Here is a 20628-nt window from a genome sequence, read left to right on the forward strand (position 1 = left end):
GAGAGCTGCTCAACTTTTATTCGCTTTAAAACTTTCTTACATGTTATTCTTTTCAATATGAAATTCAATTTTATTCTGCTCAAGACTAAATAGTGATCACTTCCAATTTTAAATCCTCTGTACACTCTGGTGTCCTGCACCAGGGAGAAAACATCACTATTAACAATAACATGAGTTTTAAAAGATGCGTGAGTAGACATATCAATACGAAATTAATAACGGAAAAAAACTCGCATACAAAGATTATTGAATAGTATAATTTTCGCCTGTGTGTCACAGGCATATATTAAGCTCAAATTAAACAATAACTGACAATTCCAAAAAGCACCGCCTAAGTAGCTGGTGTAAGATAACTAAAAAGGTCAATAAATTTCCTTAAAAAAAAAAAATCATCCAGGTGTATACCAGATTCCGTGCTCTTGTGGATTATCTTATTTTGGACAAACGGGAAGATCTGCCTCTATTCGGCTAGAAGAACACCAATCTTATATTGAATACTTTAAACCTGAAAAGTCTGGACTTGCAGAACATACCATCTTCACTAGACAGAGTTCATTGGAGAAAGACAAGAGTTCTTCACAAAAGTCAGTTCCTCATGGAACGCCTTTATAAAGAAACATGTGAAACTCTACTTCATTCATTCTCCTAACTTAAACAGATCCGACGGCTTGCGTCTATCTCCTTTATGGGAGATAGTACTTTACAAATCAGCTACTCTTTCATAACTTTTTATTGGATTGATTTTTTTTTTTTTTTTAAGGAAATTTATTGACCGTTTCAGTTATCGTACACCAGCTACTTAGGTGGCACTTTTTGGAATTGTCTGTTATTGTTTAATTTGAGCTTAATATGTACTGAAGATGCCTGTGACACACAGGCGAAATTTATACTATTAAATAATCTTTGTACGCGAGTTTTTTTCCGTTATTAATTTTGTATCAACAATAACACAGTCAATGACTTTTCTTATTCCTTGCTTCTTCTCTCCATGTGAATTTCTGCACATTTTTATGTTGGAACATGGTGTTAGTAATAACCAGTCCATGTCGCAGAAATCCAACAGGTATTTGCCATTATTATTAGCTTTGCTCTTTTCTCCATATTTTCCCAAAATATTTTTCTATGTGTGACAATCATTTCCTACTCTGCTATTTAGATCCCCAACAAGGACCAACTTTTCTGTTTTCATTGTGTCAGTTGCTTTATCTACAGCAGGGGTCGAGGAACTTTTTTACATATTACCCCAAAATATATTTATTTACGCCGACGTTACCCCCTTGAATTGAAAGGGAGAAAATCATAGATTATTCAAATTCAAAAGGTCTATTGAATCTATTTATATGGAGAATACAATTATAAATATAAAAAGTATAAAATAAATTAATATCCTCATTATGAAACAAAAGGATTTCTTTGAAAACTTTTTCACTTCAGGTTTTGGAGAGATGTTTCATTTTTGATACATAACATCAAAATTGGGGGCATTTTGATGTCAGAGAAATTTGGATACTGTCTCTGGAGTTCAATCGATTTCTCTGCTTTGTTTTCATGTTCATTAGAGTGGAAAATCCTTGTTCGCAAAGGGTAGGTTGTTGCAAAAGGCAGCAACTTTTTGTCTGCCTCCTCATGTGCAATTTTGAAAGCCTTTGCAGCTATTGGCATCCAAAAATATGACAGATCTGCTTTGTTTTCAAATTCAATATGTGCTTCATTATTGGATCGAAGTTCAAGAAGTGTCTCTGCCAATCCTTGAGGCTCTTCTGGTACATCAGCAATTTCACATTTAAAGGGATCTACAACGCCAACTGACAGTGTGTGAATCAAGATCTGGAAAGTAATCAGAGAACTGCTCTTTGAGTTTGGCAAGTATTTTCACAATCTTCCAAAACAAAGCTAACTTTGAAAAGGCAGCTATCTTGTTTCGTTCTGCTTTCTGTCTCCAATATAAAACTTTGATCCAAATGCTGAAATCTTTTCTCTGGCTGAAATTATACTGATGTTTTTTCCTTGCAATTCTTTGTTTAATGTATTCACATATTCAAAAATATCAGCTAAATATACAAGATGTGCAACCCACGAGGAGTTTGTAAACTTATCTGCGAGAATTTATCTTTTGATCAACCATAAAAATTTCAAGTTCAGTTTTGAGAACCCATACTCGGTTCAGAACATTTCCACGTGAGAGGCACCTCACTTCTGTATGATAAAGTAGGTCTGTATATTCAGTCTCACCATCTTTACATAATTCACAAAATAGTCACGTGTTTAGTGCATGTCCTTTGACAACATTGACAACCTTGATAACATCATGCATGACGGCTTCCAGTGCAGGTTCCAAATGTTTCACAAGCAGTGCATGGCAATGGATCATACAGTGGTTAACTTCAATTTTTGGATTATTCTCTCTCGCCAAAGCCAAAAAACCACTTACATGACCCAAAATAGCTGGAGCTCCATCAACAGACACAGCAATGCAGTCTTCCCACTTTAAATTAACGTTATTAAAGTATTCATTAACTTTATTAAAGACATCAATTCCACGAGATCGCAACTCGAGAGGAGAACTAAACAACAATTCCTCTTCAATTGCATGTAAACCTTTGTAACAAACATACACCATCAACTGCGAATTACTATTGACATCTGTAGTCTCATCAAGCTGAATAGCAAAGCATTTACTCTCTTTTATTGAAGAAAAAACTTGTTCCATCACATTTTCTGCTAAAATAGAAATTCTTTCTTTCACAACTTTTGCAGACAAGGGCACTGAATTTAGTTTCATGGCTTCTTTCTGACCACACATAATCTCTGCCATTTTCAAAGCTGCTGGTTTAACCAATTCCTCACCAATAGCATATGGTTTCTTTTTTCGGGCAATCAACCAGGCCACTTCAAAGCTAGCCTTTGATGCTGAATGTTGATCGAATGTACCTTTCAAGTTGCCGTCCAGTCTTTGTCTTTTGACAGACATTTAGAACTTTACGAAGTATTCCTGCAGTTTGGAAGACAGATGTGGGTGCAAATTATCCAAGTGTTTCTTCAATTGGATCTTTTTGAAAGATTCTGCAGTCAGTAAAATTAAACATACAACACATTGTGGTTTCATTATTCCTTTGTCTTCTATTTGTGTAAACCCATAATTGAGGAACTCTTCCTGGTACATTCTTTTTATAGTTGATGCCATCTGAAGGGTAAAAAAGACAGTGATTGAATTTAAGTTTTTTAAAGTTCATTTAAATTTACCATAATTTAATTGGTAAACGTGGCACTAAGACATGTCCTCAAGATGAAGGCAGTATTTAATTATTTTATTGGCCATCGAAAATTAATCGAGCAAGGAGAAGATATATTAATCAAATTATCGAACTAACATAAAACTAAAATATGGTTAATAAATGAAAATCTTACACTTAAAATAGAACTATTGAAATAAATTAAATTAAATAACTCCTTAAATCAATTTAAACAAAGCAAAAACACATGTGTCAAAATATAAGGTTAAGGCAGGTAATAGCTGACAAATAATATCTGTTTAGCAATTTGACAACGACTTAGCAACTAAATTGTTTGGAGTTCAACATGGCGTGACATCTTACGTTGGCCAGATGCAGTGTTACCAGAAGAAAAATTTCTGTCGAAACAAGGAATGAGCTTTTTATATAATTTTATTTATGTCTATTGAGTCCTCGTTACCCCCAAGAATTTCATTTTTACCCCAGTTCGCCGATCCCTGATCTAAAGTATCAAAAAATTCCTCCACTTCTACCTTAGTAGAAGTGGAGGAATTTTTTCCTCCACTTCTACTAAGTGTGGGACCATAGGCAAAGTCTCATTGTCCAGTTCCCATTCTCATATTTGCCCACATCACTCTACTTGAGACTGTCTGCCATTCAAGAAGATTAGTCTCGTATTTAGTATTGAATACTATTGCTACTCCTTTTCCTTGATTGTCATTGCCTGAATATAACATTTTGTATTTATTGCTCAGAAATATCTCGCTAGTTTTTGTCTTTTTTGCTTCAGTCATCCCTATTACGTTGATCTGGTACTTATCTAATTCCTCAGCTAGCTCCATTTCTTTGTCATTCAGGCTTCTTATGGTGATAGTACCGATCTTTAACTCTGGTGATGTTGAATTGGAATGTGTTTTCAGATTTGTTCCAGTAGCTGACTTTTTGCTGTTTGCCCTGGCAAAAACAACGGGGGGGTTAACCGGGCAACGCCACAGCCGGCATGAAACTTTGTCATGTCGTACAATCATTTTGTATTTTGGTTTAAGCCAATAAGAATACAATTTGGTCTGCTAAATCCCAAATTGCCAGCCCATCCTCGTTCATTCAGTATCCAGGTAGATACCAAACAGGGTGTACCACGAGAAGGTGAGGATTGGACATTAGGTCAGAAGCCCTGGTCGGTTCTCCGCATTCCTTTAAAGGCTATGTGGAGGTCTCCTTTCAGTTATATAGCTTTGACCCTTAAGCACCCCCATGTATACCATTTATGTGTTAATTTTACTTACTTATTCCTACATTATTCGTTTTTATTCATAACTCTTTATTGGATAGTAATTTTTTACATGGAGAATTGTCAATGAATGGAATGCATTACCAGAATGTGTTGTTAATGCAAGGAGTGTTAAGGACTTTAAGATTCTATATGATAAATATGTTGTCAGTTGAATGAACCTCCCACGATGAGTCTGTCGACTCCATGAAAGGTATAATAATATCTTTTCTAGAATTGGATAATGATGATGATGATGATTCTATTAACTGTTCTATTATTATTCATAATGTTGCTATTTGATCTATACATAACCTGTTGGCTCTAAATCCTGCTTGTGTTTCTCTTAGCTTTTGATCTGTTTCTTTTTTTTATTCTTTCTAATATAATTCTTGTTAGTATTTTACTTGTTTAATAATGACATTTCTCTCCAATTAATGCAATCAGTTAAATTACTTTTTTGAGGAATTTGATCAGTAACCCAATATTACCTTCATTTCACCATTCTTCCTGCATCCATATTTGGTTAAGAGATTGATAGAGTATATTCACCATTAAACTGATATCTGCTTTTAATAGTTCATTGGTATACTACCATCTATACCAGCTGCTTTTCCATTTTTACATTCTTTTAGTGCTTGTTGTATTTAAACTTTTTTTTTTTTTTAATATTTCTACTGTACTATCCTGAATACATTAATAAAATTTTAATTTGTGTATAATTTGGTTTTCAGAGCAATCCTACTGAAGGATCTAGTTGAAAGTCATGAAAATGAAGCCAGAAAATATGTTAAACAGTGGAATTTTCTTTATTTGAAACATTGTGACAAAATTTTATGTACTAGTTTTATGGGACTAAATTCTTAAGCCAACTGGCTAAAAACTTAACATAAAAGATAAGCATGTAAATGAATACAATATATATATATATATATATATATATATATATATGCAAGCATTTCATTTTACAATGGTCTTATTTTTTAATAAAAAACTAATTGAGAAGTTAATTAGTTAATAATACTTACATCATCAAAAGGACTACTTGATGAAGCTCCTACAACAAAAGAAATCAATTTACTATTTAAACATAACACAAAAGTCAATTTTAAAGTCCTTTTCTACCATTTCTCATTTTTTCTTCTTTTCATGGAAAATCAAAAGGAAAAATAATTCAGTATTTTAATGTTAACAGTGAATAATAAATATCATTTAGTTATCAGTTATGTTTTTCCCTTCTAAGATTGAGTTTAAAAAATAAAATATGTCCCAGACCATGGGCATAGGAAAATTCAATGTCTGAAATGTAAAGTTTTATGTAAAGTAAATTTAATTAGATATCCAATGCTGTATCATACTGGCAGGATTATACTAGAAGTATGCCAACACTGGCATACTGTCTTCAGGCGAGAGAGATGAATTTCGTCAGCTGGAGTGAGGCCACTACCCTACTTCTTAGAGTCTTAAAGTAGCCTGAATAAGCTCGTTGTTTGTTCTCTGGAGTAGAAAGTTTCCAGACTATGTAAAAAATAAAGATCTATTTCACTCTTAAGGTTGACCACATATGATCGACTTTCAAAGAAACAGTCAAATCGGTCAGTAAAGTCATTGAATTTAGGAGAGTGGTAGAAATAGCAAATGACAGACATGATTGTGTTCCAACAAACTATTTTTCATTTCCTGTTTTGTCACTACTCAATCTCATTATCTTTCAAACTAATTACTCAGCATACATAAAAACTGAAGATAAAGATATCCTATCATTTTTATGATCTCCAATTCCTTTTATAGTACTCATAACTCTACTTCTAAGACTTTAATTGCCTCCAGAACACTGTTGCCTTTGTGATTTATTTCTATAACCTTGGCTACTGGAACACCACACAGCTTTCTTACATTTTGTGGTGTTCTCTTAGGACATCAGCCAAATTACTGCCAGATTTGATGTCATTTCATCTTTTCCAGGCTGCTACTACTACTACAAGTTCTGATATTTCTATCCTGGCAAACATCTTCACCACATGTCTGTGACTGAATCTATCAACATTTTCTTCAGATTTTATCACATGGTTTCCAGTGTTTGGTTCTTGTTTGAAAACTACATTTACTGACTCAAAAAACTTTAGAATATTTGACTCAAAAAACTTTAGAATATTTGAGCCAAGAGTTCACCTCTGAAAACTAATTATTTTCAATACTTTATATTTTTGTTCTTTCAAAAAATATATATTTTTTTAAATCAAATCCCCTGTATACTCATATCCTGAATCAGTGTGAAACCACTGCCATTAACACCAGTCAACAAGCCTTTTCACCCCATGCATGTTTTCTTCGTATGAATCAACGCACACACACACCTTTATGTTGGAACCAGTGGCGTCATATGCCCATTTTGGTTGGGTGTGCTACCGTGCAGCTTATTTGACCATATCAATTTGATCATATGATTGCATTTTTATCAATATATGCATTGTTTTATGAATGCATAGCATATCTTAATAACAGGCATACGCCAAGAAATTATATTCTTGGTTTCATCCTTTAATTGTCATCTTTAATTTATAGTATAACCAAGTGAATCTCTAATCCAGAGTATTGTAATAATAAGGTGCGACACCTTTTGACTTCAAAAGATATATTTCAGTGATTACACCACATTTTTTATTATTCAGTTATACAAAATACTGAAATAATAGTTCCCGACAAGTTTCGTAAATCGTAGGATTTACATCTTCAGGGGGTAAATAGTATAACTTAAAGTTTAAACAAGAGAATTAATAAATACAAATCATAACCATCTGGCTATTCATAAACTCAAATAACAGAATGCAGATATAAAAGATTATTGACATTAAACAATACTGGACGATGTCCCGTGTTCTTGTTCTCGTTCATACAGTCCGAGCTCAGATTGAGGTAGATTTTTTATTAGAGCTGACCACACTTGATGGAGAATTAAACCTTGATTTTTATTGCATTGGGTTGGGTTTTTTAGCATATTAGCAGCTTCTTTAAATTTTCTTATATAACTGTTGTTTTCTATGTATGACATCGTCGTTTTTTGCCAGAGTACATCATGTCCAGTGGAAGTGGTATGGAAAGCAAGACCCGTTTTTTGTTCTCTTTTGTATTGTACGTCTTTTTGGTGTTCAGCCATGCGTATTTCTCCAGATCTTCCTGTCTGTCCTACGTAGCAAATCCCACAAGAGCAATGGATTTTGTATATTCCTGGTTTTTTAAGAGGATGATGAGGTGGTTTTGGTGGATGTAGGAATCTTGAGATTTTTTCCATAGGAAGGAAGGCTACTTTTATGTTGTGTTTGTTCATTAATTTGGCTAGCTTATCTGTAACATTTTTGATATAAGGAGCAAGATTGTGTTTTTGTAATCCTTTTGACTTCTTGTATTGAAAAGATGACTTCTGCATTACTTCAACCTTGGGCCACTTCTGGGTCTGGCTTCCACTGATGAGACCTCAATAAAGGTCAAAACTGGTCTGGGTAGTGACCCTTCCCATAATGCTATGCATTATGGGATGCTAAGGCAATTGATGTGAAGTCATTAGCGTCTATACAGAAGTAGCCCAGTCGTGAAATCACTTCACACGCAAATTTTGTTTGCTTACACTTGGATAAAGAATTTCTTGGCATCTTTAATTTATATATAACCAAGTGAAAAAAACTTTCAACAATGTCATTGTTACATAACATTAAATATACTGGAGTTTAATGAATTTTAATTTTTAAACATGTGTAGTCTGTTATAAAAATGCCCACTGTACATGTTCCTTCAAAACATCTCATAAGCAAGGCTTGGAGTATCTTTATTACTAGGCTACTTGTTTATAGAGCTGCTGCCTTCACCTCAATGACTTCTGTATCCTATAATCCACAGCACTTCTTCTCAGACATCTACTGTTAGGCATTATAGTAAGGGCACTACTTTGACTGTTTTTGACCTTTATTAAGGTCTCACCAGTAGAAACTACACCCAGGAAAATACTAACATTTTAATACCAAGGCAATTCATATGACATCAACATCCTCTATATACAAGCAGCTTAGTCATGAAGATGCTTCCTGAACTGTTTGTTTACACTTGGGTCAAGGATTAGAACAATATAAAACTTTCGGCATGTCATAATTTAGGAACCATTTATGATATGAACCAAAAATATTTCAACCAAATACTTCTTTATAATCCAATTTTTAAAATGACATTTTTGAGTATAATCTTGGAAGAAAAAAACGGTTTCAAAATATTACGAGTACTTTTGCTATCACACGTATATATGAAAATAATCAATTACAAATAAGATTAAATCACAAGCTATCATATACGAGGGAGACAAACCAAGGGGTCCGACAGGGATGTCCCCTCTCAGCAACTTTTTTTAATATTTACTTAAATGAAATAATAATAAAATGGAATAAAAATTTACATCATCATGGAATTAAACGTTCTCCTGCAGTGAACTTAAACACTCTCCTTTTTGCCCACGACCAAATAATAATTACAAATTCTGAAGATAACTTACAGAAAGCTATTTTAGATCTAAATGAGATAGCCAAAGATTATGGTATGATAATATCAACAGAAAAATCAAAAACTATGGACTTTAAAGGACAAGATCCAGCAAGAACTAAAATAGTAATAGATAACAAGATCTTAGAACAGGTAAATTCATTTAACTGTTCTAAGATCTTGATCAAGATCTTGTCATCATACCTAGGATGTATGATCACATATGAAAATGAAAAAGATATAAATGTAAAAATTGCAAAATATTTAAAAATAACAGGTGTAATTAACTCTATATTTAAACCAAGCCCAGTTCAAAAACAAACCAGATTAAAAGTATACAATACATTAGCCCTACCAGTCTCAATGTATGGAAGCGAAATCTGGACAATAAAACAAAAAGACAAACAAAAGGTTAATAACAGCAGAAATGAAGTTTATGAGAAAAACTGCAAAGTATACCGTATTTGATCACAAAAGAAACGAAGAAATTATGAAAGAATTAAATCAAGAACCAGTAATAGAAAAAATTAAAAAATATAAACATAAATGAATAGAACACGTTCAAAGAACGAAAACAGAAAGATTACCAAAACAAGCCTTAAAGTACAAGCCATTAGGAAAAAGAAAACCAGGACGTCCTCTTAAACGATGACTTCTAAGGCCGGAACAGGCCATGCTAGGCCAAAATCCATGATATGCATGATGATGACGACGAGTACTTTTGAGAAATTTCCTAAAAAAAACATTTCACATAAAAAAATTAAGATAAGTATTGAAAAAAAACACAAGACTAGCTGACATTTTTATTAATATCATTGATTGCAGTTATATTCCTGAAATGTTGAAAATTTACATTCCCAACAATTAAAACAATGTCGGCCAAGTTCATTCCAGTCAACCTCTTGCTTTCTTACTACTTGGCTCATCCTTTTTATATTAATTTTTTGGTATGAGCTTGAAATTAACAGAATAGTATATTTTGCAAGGTGTTACATGTCGCAAATGTCAAGGGCACTCGCTGATCATGAAACATTCAGACAAACTGGTTGGGTATGTAAAAAAATGTGGACTGAAAGGATGATATGGTGTACAGAAACAAGGAGAATGGTTTTTTTTTTTTTTTTTTTTTTTTTTAATTTCTGAAAAATAATAAACAGCATGCGATGGAAACAATGTGATTTAGTCACATTTGGTGATATCTTCACAGAATATTGTTGTGAATGAAGCAATACTACTGCCAGTTGATGAGAGTTATCAAGAGGTACTGTATGGAAGTTGGGTTACTGATAAGAGGGTATATAGTACATATGTGAAATTATTATGGAAAGCACTATTATCATTCAGCATCAATACCATGACAACTGATGAGCTGTGAAGAAAAGAGGTTGATAGTCTGGTAATTGATTATGATGCATCCGATACAAGCAATGTACAAGTGCAAGAGTTGGTGAACCAACAGAGTATGGATGAAATGATGTTTGAAAATGTCAATCCACTTGAAAAATGTGACATTTCATGTGGACTGACAAATGAGTGGAGTAGTGCATTTTGGAGTGCAGAGATAAGGCTATGTACTATATTGACGGCATTATACTACAGAAAATGGATGCAATTTGAGATCTGGGAGTGACGGTTGTGTAAAAATTTTGTAATAGTTTTATTTTTATTATTGTAATATACATACTATATAGCTAATGCTTTTCCTTTATGTTTCTAACCCACTACGCTGAATTTGATGCCCCCCCTTATTGCTTTGCCTTAATCCTTATCGTACGTATGACTGACTTTAATTCAAATTGCTGCTAGCCATATGCCTGCGACTTATTCAGTCCCTTATGCTCTTCAGACTGGCAGATTTATTTGATTTTCGACTGCACCAGCCAGACTCAATTCCCAAGAGTGAGGGATTGAAGTGTGGAATAACGGCAAATGCAAGGGCTCGTAACTTAAACAGAAGTTTCTAATTATCTTACTTAACACTTAAGCTAGTTGTGACAATTTCCTATCAATTTCCTATTGTGGCAATTTCCTTAAGCTAGTTGTGGCAATTTTCAAGTTTTCAAAACTTGAAAAAAATTTCAAGTTTTGAAAACTTGAAATTTTTTTTTTTTTTTTTTTAACCTAGATGGCGCCATATTAGGACTTTAGTCTTGTGTTGCACGCTGCAATCACTTATACTGTCCCCACTGTTACACCGGATTGTGGTTGTCTTGCCTTTGTAACATACTTTGTGTTGTGTGCTCTGAAGATGCTGGATATAAGACCAGCGAAATATTAGCCTTAAGTTAATAAATAGTTATTTGCTTAACCATCTGTGTTCTTTTATACCGTGAAACCTATCATAACATGTCGGACGAACACATAAGCCTATCCACGCGTATAATACTATACAATTAACGCATGGAATCATTATTAAGAAAAAAAATAATTATTTTAAACATATATATTTCTCAATAAATTATATATTACGTATGAATTCTCCTACTCAAATTGCGATAACTGCTTCATTTGAATAGTTTGCAAATTCGCGGGCGATCACTCATGAATCTTCATATATGAACGTACATTGAGAGCCTGCAACAGCGCGAAGAGCATACGATTGCGACTGATAAAAAAGTAATTATATGAATCAATTTTGTTCCATTACAAATGAAGCATATTTTTGTTTACATGTACATCTAAATTCAAATAAAATAGACATTTACAATGAAATATACTTTTTTTTATTTATTATTATTTTTATCATTATTTCGATAAGGGGGTACTTGGTAATAATGAAAATTTAGGAAGGGGTACACAGATATCTGAAGTTTAAGAAACACTGCAATATGCTGTTAGACACAGTATTATACATAATTAAAACAACACTTAATTCATACCTTTACACAGTTGCATATATCCGTAGCACAAAAGCATCAAAATATTACAGTTACACACAGATCTTCCTTCACAAACAGTCCTTTGTGAAGATGTCCCAATGGGACTTTCGATGAAAGTCCCATTGGGACATTTCATTCCTCTGTCTTGATTAGGACATTTCTTATTCCCTCTAGGATGTCGAAGAAATACATCTCATCCTTAATGGAGACACTGTGCAAATTCCGAGTGATGTCCTTTCCCTATCTCTGTAGTCGATGACTAGAAGCTGGGGAGAACCAGACTTCATCTGCAAGACTTTTCCACCAGTTCCTGGCCACAAGTGCTGGTGGTCGCAGAGAAACACAGCAGCTTCTGTACTTCAGAAACTTCTCAATTCTTGGAACACTCAGGAACTCCAAGGGACACAGTAAACCTTGGTGAACTCCCGTAAATGAGTGAACACTGTTTCCTACTCACCAGGTAGCTCAAATATCCTTTCCTGTTCTTTGTTTTTACCTCTGCTATTTTAGTGCCTATCCTCAGGCGTGTCGATGTCACCTGTGCACACCTGCACCAGTCTGTTCTTGATGATTTTTCAACTTTTGCAAGTTTTTCCTCGGTGCATTTCTTTTGTTCCTTACTAATCTGGGCAACTTTTGTGCTGACTCATTACTTTAACAAAGAATAATTCTTTTCCTTTGTGTTGAGCACGATAGTTTTACAGGTAATTTCAAATCATACATACACTATACATTATAACTAATTTTTCATTTATACCTTACATCAACTTTACATTATATCTTCTGTAATATTTTGATTTAAGACCCTTGTAAAACCGAGCTCGATAAGTTATTTTATAACTTATAGTGCATTTAAACTTTACAGTTGAAAGACTGAAGTTTAGATGACATATCTTCTGAGGAAAAGTGTAGTACAGAAACAAGTGAGAAGAATGTTGATGAAAGTCTGAAGTTGTGTTTAAGATGTTGGAGAAGGTAGTGAGGACAAAGATTCAATACTGGATTGAGAGCAGCAGAATTCTCTTTAATGGGCATCATGAGTTTGCTAAAGGAGGATCATGTTTTAGCAATCTGCTTGCTTATTATGACAAGGTGATCAATATATTAGACAAGGTGGATATGCATACACAATAATATATTCAGATTTTGCAAAGCTTTCAATAGATTACCACATGACAAACAAGTAGTTAAAGTGGAACAGATAGGGTTGGATATACATTTATAACTAATATGTTATAATGTAGACTGGCTGTCTGATAGGTATCAGCAGGTTGTATATGGGGAAGTGATATCCAAGAAGAGGAAATAGTGGTATCCTCCCGGGGGGGGGCTGTTTCAGGGACCCTGTTGTTTAATTTGTATGTAAATGATACTGAGAAGGGCTTAAATAGTGATGTCTGTAGATGATGTAAAGTTTGGGAGAGTTATGAGAAGTAGAGCAGATATAGACTTAAAGGGACAGTGTGTGTGGGTGGGATATCAGTTCAATGAAGCAAAGTATAAGGCTTCAAAATTTGGGAAGCAAAGATGGGATGCAGAGATTGGTGGGGATATTTTACAGGAGATGGAGAAGATGAAAGATCTGGGTTGATAGTGGATAGGGACTTGAAATTTCATAGCCATTTTGCTAAAATTGCGAGGACAACACAGTGGATTATGGGAATGATGCAGAGAAACTGACGTGTAGAAATAAGGATGTTTTGATTCCCTTGTACAAGGCTTTTATCGGGCTGCATGTGGATTACTATACACAGATTTGGTTGCCTAGTTTTCAAAAGGATGATGAGGTTGTATGAGAGGGTTCAGAGATGAGTGACAGTTTCGGGTGTCTGGATTTGCGGAATATGAGGACAGATTGAGAGAAAGCAAATTAGAGCCTAGTGGAGAGAAGGAAGATGTGATAAAGATGTATAAAGTTGGTAAGAGGTAATTAGCAGATTAATGTGGATGAGATTTTTCATAGAATATCTGGAGACAGGGAGAAAACAAGAGGCCATCCCTGAAAGCTGTATAAGGCAGGTGTGAGCAATAGATTTTTTGCATGAAGAGTGGTGGGTGATATGAATGCAATGCCTGAGAGTATGGTGAGGTATGCAGAGACAATGAATGAATTTAAGTTAAGGTATGATGAACTGTGCATGTGAGAGTGTTGCAAAGACTGCATATCATATTGCTGCTACGATAAGATGCACAGTGACATACGGGGATGAGGAGGTGGTTGTGTCACTGGTTGGACCACACACTGACTTGCTCAGATTTGTCACCTGGTTTCAATCATGATGTGGAAACATTGGAGAGAGGATCCAGAGATGAGTGACTAAGAAAATATCAGGTCTCCAGAATGTTTGCGATGGGGAGAGGTTAAAGGAATGTGGATTACAGAGTTTGTCGATAGGATGAGATGAGGTGATGGAGATGTTAAGTTAGTGAAGAGATTTTAGATGCCCTTCCCTGAAAGTGGTGCAAAAGTGTGGTAAAGAGGAGTGTGAGAAGTAGAAAATTTTTTTACATGGAGAACTGTGGGTGAATGGAACATGTTACCGGAATATGTTGTTAATGCAGGGAGTGCTAAGAATTTAAGATGCAGTATGATAGATATGTTGTCAGTCAAATGAACTTCACATGACAAATCTGCTGACTCCATTGAGGGTGTGATAATAACGAAATGGATGAACAATGGCAATCAGGTAAGCAAGTGTAGGATTATGAAGGAGATACAAGACAGTCAATGGTGATCAGGTTAGAAAAAGTAACAAGTGAAAATAATCTGTTGATGCATTTCTTTGAAGAACTCAGATTGTATTCACTGGGGAGAACAATATAAGGAAGAGCATTGCAAAAACAAAAGGTAGATGATGAAGATGATGAAAGCCATGCATGGGCAGGAGACTGGATTCTCTCTTTGTGGGTGGTATGTTTGCAATTGTCACTGCTCACTGCATGCCCTATTCCTTATTATCTCTTCCTCTACACATAATTTCTTCCCACACACAAGAAGGATGAGAAGTTGATTCAATAAGCGTGAAGATGAAATGTGTATAAATGTTAATCAGAAGGATCCTGTGTTACATGATTAAAGGATAAGCAGATGAATATCTGGTCAATTCAGCTATTGAATTAGTGATAAATTCTTAGACTTCCTGATCTGCCAGCATTAAATCCTGCTGCCACTTAGTTTACAAGTGGCAGCAGGTGACTGGAGCAATACAAGTGCAGTGGTTTCAAGGGGAACTGTCAAAGCCATGCATGGACAGGAGACTGAATTCTCTCTTTGTGGATGGTATGTTTGCTATTCTCACCACTCATTGCATGTCCTATTCCTTATCTCTTCTTCTATATATAATTTCTGTCTACACACACACAGCAATGATATAATATAGGTCTTGCAACTTTTTGTATGCAAGTCAGATTATATATATATATATATATATATATATATGTAGAAGGTATTTTACCTTGGGTATAATAAATGTTAAGAATACCAAGCAATTTTTAAACCTAGTTTTACTCCATTTCCCAAGTAAGCAAACAGACAAATAAGTCAAGTTTGCGCCTGCAAGTGATGCAAGTCTAGCTGATCCTACAGGTAGTGCAAGATCAAGGCAACTCGTGGTAAAGGTGGCATGAGCTCTGATCACTAATCTTTATATTTACCCTTAATGCCAAAACACATCTCCAAGAAGGAGATGCATGATGTTTTGTATTAAAGGCAAGAGGCCACTACCCAGACTGGTTTCGACCTTTATTGAGGTCTCATCAGTGGGAGCTAGGCTAGAAATACCAAGATTTAGTAATACAGAGCTCATAAGTATTTTACCAGAACAAGTTGCCATAAGGTGTTTTAACCTTATTAAATAAAAATCTCTGGAGGAGATATAAATGTAGAAGGTATTTTACCTTGGGTATAATAAATGTCAAGAATACCAAGCAATTTTTACTGATGAGACCTCAATAAAGGTCGAAACCGGTCTGGGTAGTGGCCTCTTGCCTTTAATACAAAACATCATGCATCTCCTTCTTGGAGATGTGTTTTGGCATTAAGGGTAAATATAAAGATTAGTGATCAGAGCTCATGCCACCTTTACCACGAGTTGCCTTGGTCTTGCACTACCTGTAGGATCAGCTAGACTTGCATCACTTGCAGGCGCAAACTTGACTTATTTGTCTGTTTGCTTACTTGGGAAATGGAGTAAAACCAGGTTTAAAAATTGCTTGGTATTCTTAACACACACACACACACACACACACACACACACACACACACACATGGTCAATCTGGTGCATGCGCACACGCACACACACACACAATCTACCAATAATTATCAAGACACTTTAGCAATTTACAACTGATACCAGCAGAGGCAATCCCCAATATCAGATATGTGGACTTTGGCTTTGATCACCTGCACCCTTTGAGGAAGGCTTTCTACCAATTTGGCAGGCAGGTGGAATTTGTCTCCATTCCTCCAAAGTAGCACTGAGCTCAATGACAGATCGAGGACATGCTGCTCTGTGACCTCAATTGCTGCAATTCGTCCCACAGGTGTTTGACAGGGTTGAGGTCAGGACTCTGTGCAGGCCAGGACAGTTGTTTAACACCCATCTCTTCATACCATTCCATAACAGCTGCAGCTTTGTGGCATGGGGCATTGTCATCTTGATAGTAACATGGGTCTGTTCACTCCACAGTGTATCAGGTATGTTGGTTCTTAAATTTTTCAATCTTCTCTTACCTGAGTTCACCACCACATCAGGTATGTTGTCGGTAATCAAAAGAGAAGCACCACTGGTCTTAGATTTCTCAGTCTTCTCTTACCTGGGTCCACAGCCATGTGAGGTCCGTTGTCATTAATCAAAAGAGAAGTACTGTAGGTCTTAGTTTTCGAAATCTTCTACTTAGGGCCACTGCCATGAGAAGTATTGTGTCGATCATTGGAACATCTCTCTCTAGGAAGGAGCTACACATTGTCCCGATGTTAAGGATTCTAGAGGGCATAGAATAATCAATGACTCAGACAAAGAAGAAACTTGGCAGGGAAGAAAAAGCTGGTACAAAGAAAGAGAAAAGGAGCACTTTCGTGTGAACAACAGATTCATGTAAAAAGGTAGTGCTGAATGAGAATTATAAGTACTTAGATATATGATATTTCCAAGCAAGAATGAATATCAAGTGTGTCTGCTTAAGTGTACAATAAGACTGTAAATTAACAACTGAAATAAGCTCACTCATGGTGTGTCTTAATCTCAACTGTGTGCAGGTAATTATTGTAAGAGTAAGAAGAGTACTTGTTGAAAGTTTTTCACTTGGTTATACTATAAATTAAAGATACCAAGAAATTATATACTTGGTTTAATCCTTTATCCAAGTGTAAGCAAACAAAGTTTGCATCTGAAGTATTTTCAGGACTGGGACAACTCATGGTAAAGGTGGTATGACTTCACATCACTTGCCTTAGTATTCCATAATGCAAAGCACATCTCCTTGCAGACATGTATAATGGTATGCATCAAGGGAAAGATCACTACCCAGACCGGTTTTGACCTTTACTGAGGTCTCATCAGTGGGAGTCAGATCCAAAGGTGGTGATATGTGCAACTCATATAGGAAAATAGGTCTTCGCCATTACTTCCACCTTAGTATTACCATCTCTGGCTCCCGCTGACGAGACCTCAATAAAGGTCAAAATTGGTCTGGGTAGTGACTCTTCCCATAATGCATAGCATTATACATGTCCACAAGGAGATGTGCTTTGCATTATGGGATACTAAGGCAAGTGATATGAGGTCATACCACCTTTACCACAAGTTGCCCCAGTCCTGAAAATACTTCAGGTGCAAACTTTGTTTGCTTACACTTGGATCAAGGATTAAACCAAGTATATAATTTCTTGGTATCATTAATTTAAGAAGAATACTGTACTAGATAATGTAAATTAATACTAATTTAAGCTTACTCAAGGTATGTATTATTTTCAGTTTGTGTATGTATGACTAGCAGGATATTCTAGATTGTGATTAAACTTTAAGGGAAGAAATGTAGAACTAAGCCTGAATCAGGAAGAATTGAAATTGACAAAGACTTGTAATGCAATTGCATATATATATATATATATATATATATATATATGTGTGTGTGTGTTAATATGAATCAGACTATGTAAATATTCTTTTTTAATTTAATTAAATGATTTGTGAACAACATTTTGGACCGATTCTGTCAATGCACTATCCCGAGAATTTCAAACCTGCATAAGATTAAGTGATCAATAATCAAGGCACTACTGGTTAAAAGGTACAGATTAACAAAAGTGGGGAATAAAAATAACATCTGCTTTGTCTGTAGTTTAAAATCTTATACTCTTGCACTCAATACATAGTCTAAATGGTGCAGTCATAAAACAAATAAATTTGTTAGATTATAGAGCGTGAGAACATAAGATCTAGTAGAAATAAAATAAATGGCAGCAGTCGACCATTTATGACATCTCACAAGGACAAAAAAATCAGGAGCAAGATTATGAAATAAGAATGAACTAACAGAAAAATAACACTACTATAAGTACACCGGTTTTCATGTTATTAACAAACCTGGAATGTTCCATAACTTCGAATAACAGGGGTGTCAGGACAATTATAGGTAGATAGTGTGTGTGTGTGTGTGTGTGTGTGTGTGTGTGTGTGTGTTTAAAAATATCTGCTAATATTTTTTATTCCCCATAAGGAATAGGCAAGGTCTTAATTTCTGGAGACTGAGGTGCAGTCAACATCTGCCATTAGCCAATCAGAGACAGTGATCCCAAGACTCATTAATTTTAAGCAGCAATCCAGTGAAGAGAGCAGATAACTGCCACCATCTTGTGATGCCCAAACCCTAATGTAATATATATTGCCTGAAATAGTGTGGGTTCCGAGAAAAACCCAAGTTTTTAGGAGTGGGAAAAAAAAAAAACATTTGCCAATGCTAAAGATCAAATAACTTGAACCAGTCAAAGAAAGAGTTAGAAAAGGTTCTAACCTATAGTGAGCAACTAAAAATCACATTTAGAACTAAAATAATACATAGCACCAGATGTCCAAAGAAAGACTTTCTTTAGTTGGCTTAGTGCTATGGTTGAAAAAAAAAAAAAAAAAAAACAGCAGAGTAGCACCCATTGAAATACTTATAAAAAAAAAATAATACAGAAACAGAGCATCTAAAAAAGTGATAGCAGGGAGTCAGTGAGAGAGATTCTTAACCAAATACTCTTCTGTTAAGCTCTTGTCTTGGATACAATTAAGCATTCTGAAAGAGATTTAGGGTACACCACCTCAAATGTGAGAACAATATTCTAAGATATCAAAAAAGTTAAATGATCTGATGGAGAGAGAAATACCCAATTCATTATGTTAAACAGAGGATAGCAATAATTACTAATCAGTGAGACAGGATGGTCTAAACAGATTGTTAGGACAAGGAATAATGCATAGCAATTCAATGTATTGAAGTATAGTTATGTACTTGGGAGAAAACAAATTACAGACCATTTTCATAGATGGAACAACACTACAAGACATTGTTGAGGCTAGGGGTTGGGGGGGGGGGTAATAGTGGACAGAGTTGAAGTTTAGAAGACATCACAAAGTGGGAAAAATAAATTATACTAGAAGTTATATTCTTGTTTTAATCCTCTAAGTTGAGGAAACAAACCTTGCATGTGAAGCTGAAACCTCTACAAAAATAGTCTAACTCTATAAAGAGACCAACTTCATATAAAATTACTTTAATATCTCTTAATGGAAATCATACTTCCTTTCAAATGAGTATAATGCCTTGCATCATGGGAAGGGTCACTATCAGGACTATTTTTAACCTTTGAGGTCTCATTGGATAGAGACCCACGGCAATACTAAGAGCTAAATCAATGCAGAAGTCATTTTCCCTAAACCAGTAGAAAAATGATGCAGTGACATATTTTAAAATATTCCAGAGACAGTGAGAAAGGATTTTTTTATGTTGCCCCCCCCCCCCCCCCCCCCACACACACAAAAGTTATTTACAAACCCGTAGTATATTTCGTACCAATGGGTAGGCTAAGGATTTTTTTTTTTTTTTTTTGTATTCTTAAATATTTTTTTTTTACAGTCTATGAACTCTGCTCTAGAGACCGAACATGGAACTTTTCAAGCCACTTCAGCCCTCCAATAAGCAGGGCAGTCATCTCCTACCTAAAGACAATCACAAACATCCATGCCCACAGTGAGATTCGAATCCACAGCCTGTTGGTTGCAAAGCAAGTATGCTAACCACTTAGCAAACAAGGCCAGCATAGTTGCTACATGTACCTGCTTGCCAACCAACAGGCTACACGATTGAATCCCACTGTGGGAATTATTATTATTTGACACCTCCAGGGAGTCCAAAGACTCATTCAGAGTCTAGACAAGACTTGCAACACTTGCAGGTGCAAACTTGACTGACTTGTCTGTTTGCTTACTTAGGAAATGGAGTAAAAAACCAGGTTTATATTTAAAATAGCTTGGTATCTTTAACATATATTATACCCAAGGTAAAAAAACTTTCTACATCTATCTCTCATCCTGAGATTTTTATTTAATAAGGTCAAAGCACCTTATGGTAACTTGTTTTGGTAAAATATTTATAGGCTCTGTATTACTTAAAACTTAGTATTTCTTAGCCAGGCTCCCACTGACGAGACTTCAATAAAGGTCGAAACCGGTCTGG

At 35.2% G+C, this 20628-nt stretch overlaps 1 protein-coding gene across 5 annotated transcripts in view; it reads right to left on the reverse strand.

Moving 5' to 3' along the window:
* RanBP3 (ran-binding protein 3) overlaps positions 1–20628 on the reverse strand; it is a 282159-nt gene that overhangs the window by 250137 nt on the left and 11394 nt on the right. For 4 of the 5 annotated variants that reach the window (XM_090404725.1, XM_090404727.1, XM_090404724.1 and 1 more), the window contains exon 2: positions 5532–5560. In XM_090404725.1, coding sequence (XP_090260851.1) covers positions 5532–5560 — 29 coding nt within the window. Of the gene's footprint in view, positions 1–5531; positions 5561–16722; positions 16754–20628 lie in introns of those variants that run through there. The other variant, XM_090404726.1, reaches the window with a different exon arrangement.

The sequence above is a fragment of the Typopeltis vanoorti genome, chromosome 15, assembly GCF_054136105.1.
Source record: "Typopeltis vanoorti isolate ZY-2024b chromosome 15, IOZ_Tvanoo_1.0, whole genome shotgun sequence".
Classification (NCBI taxonomy): domain Eukaryota; kingdom Metazoa; phylum Arthropoda; class Arachnida; order Uropygi; family Thelyphonidae; genus Typopeltis; species Typopeltis vanoorti.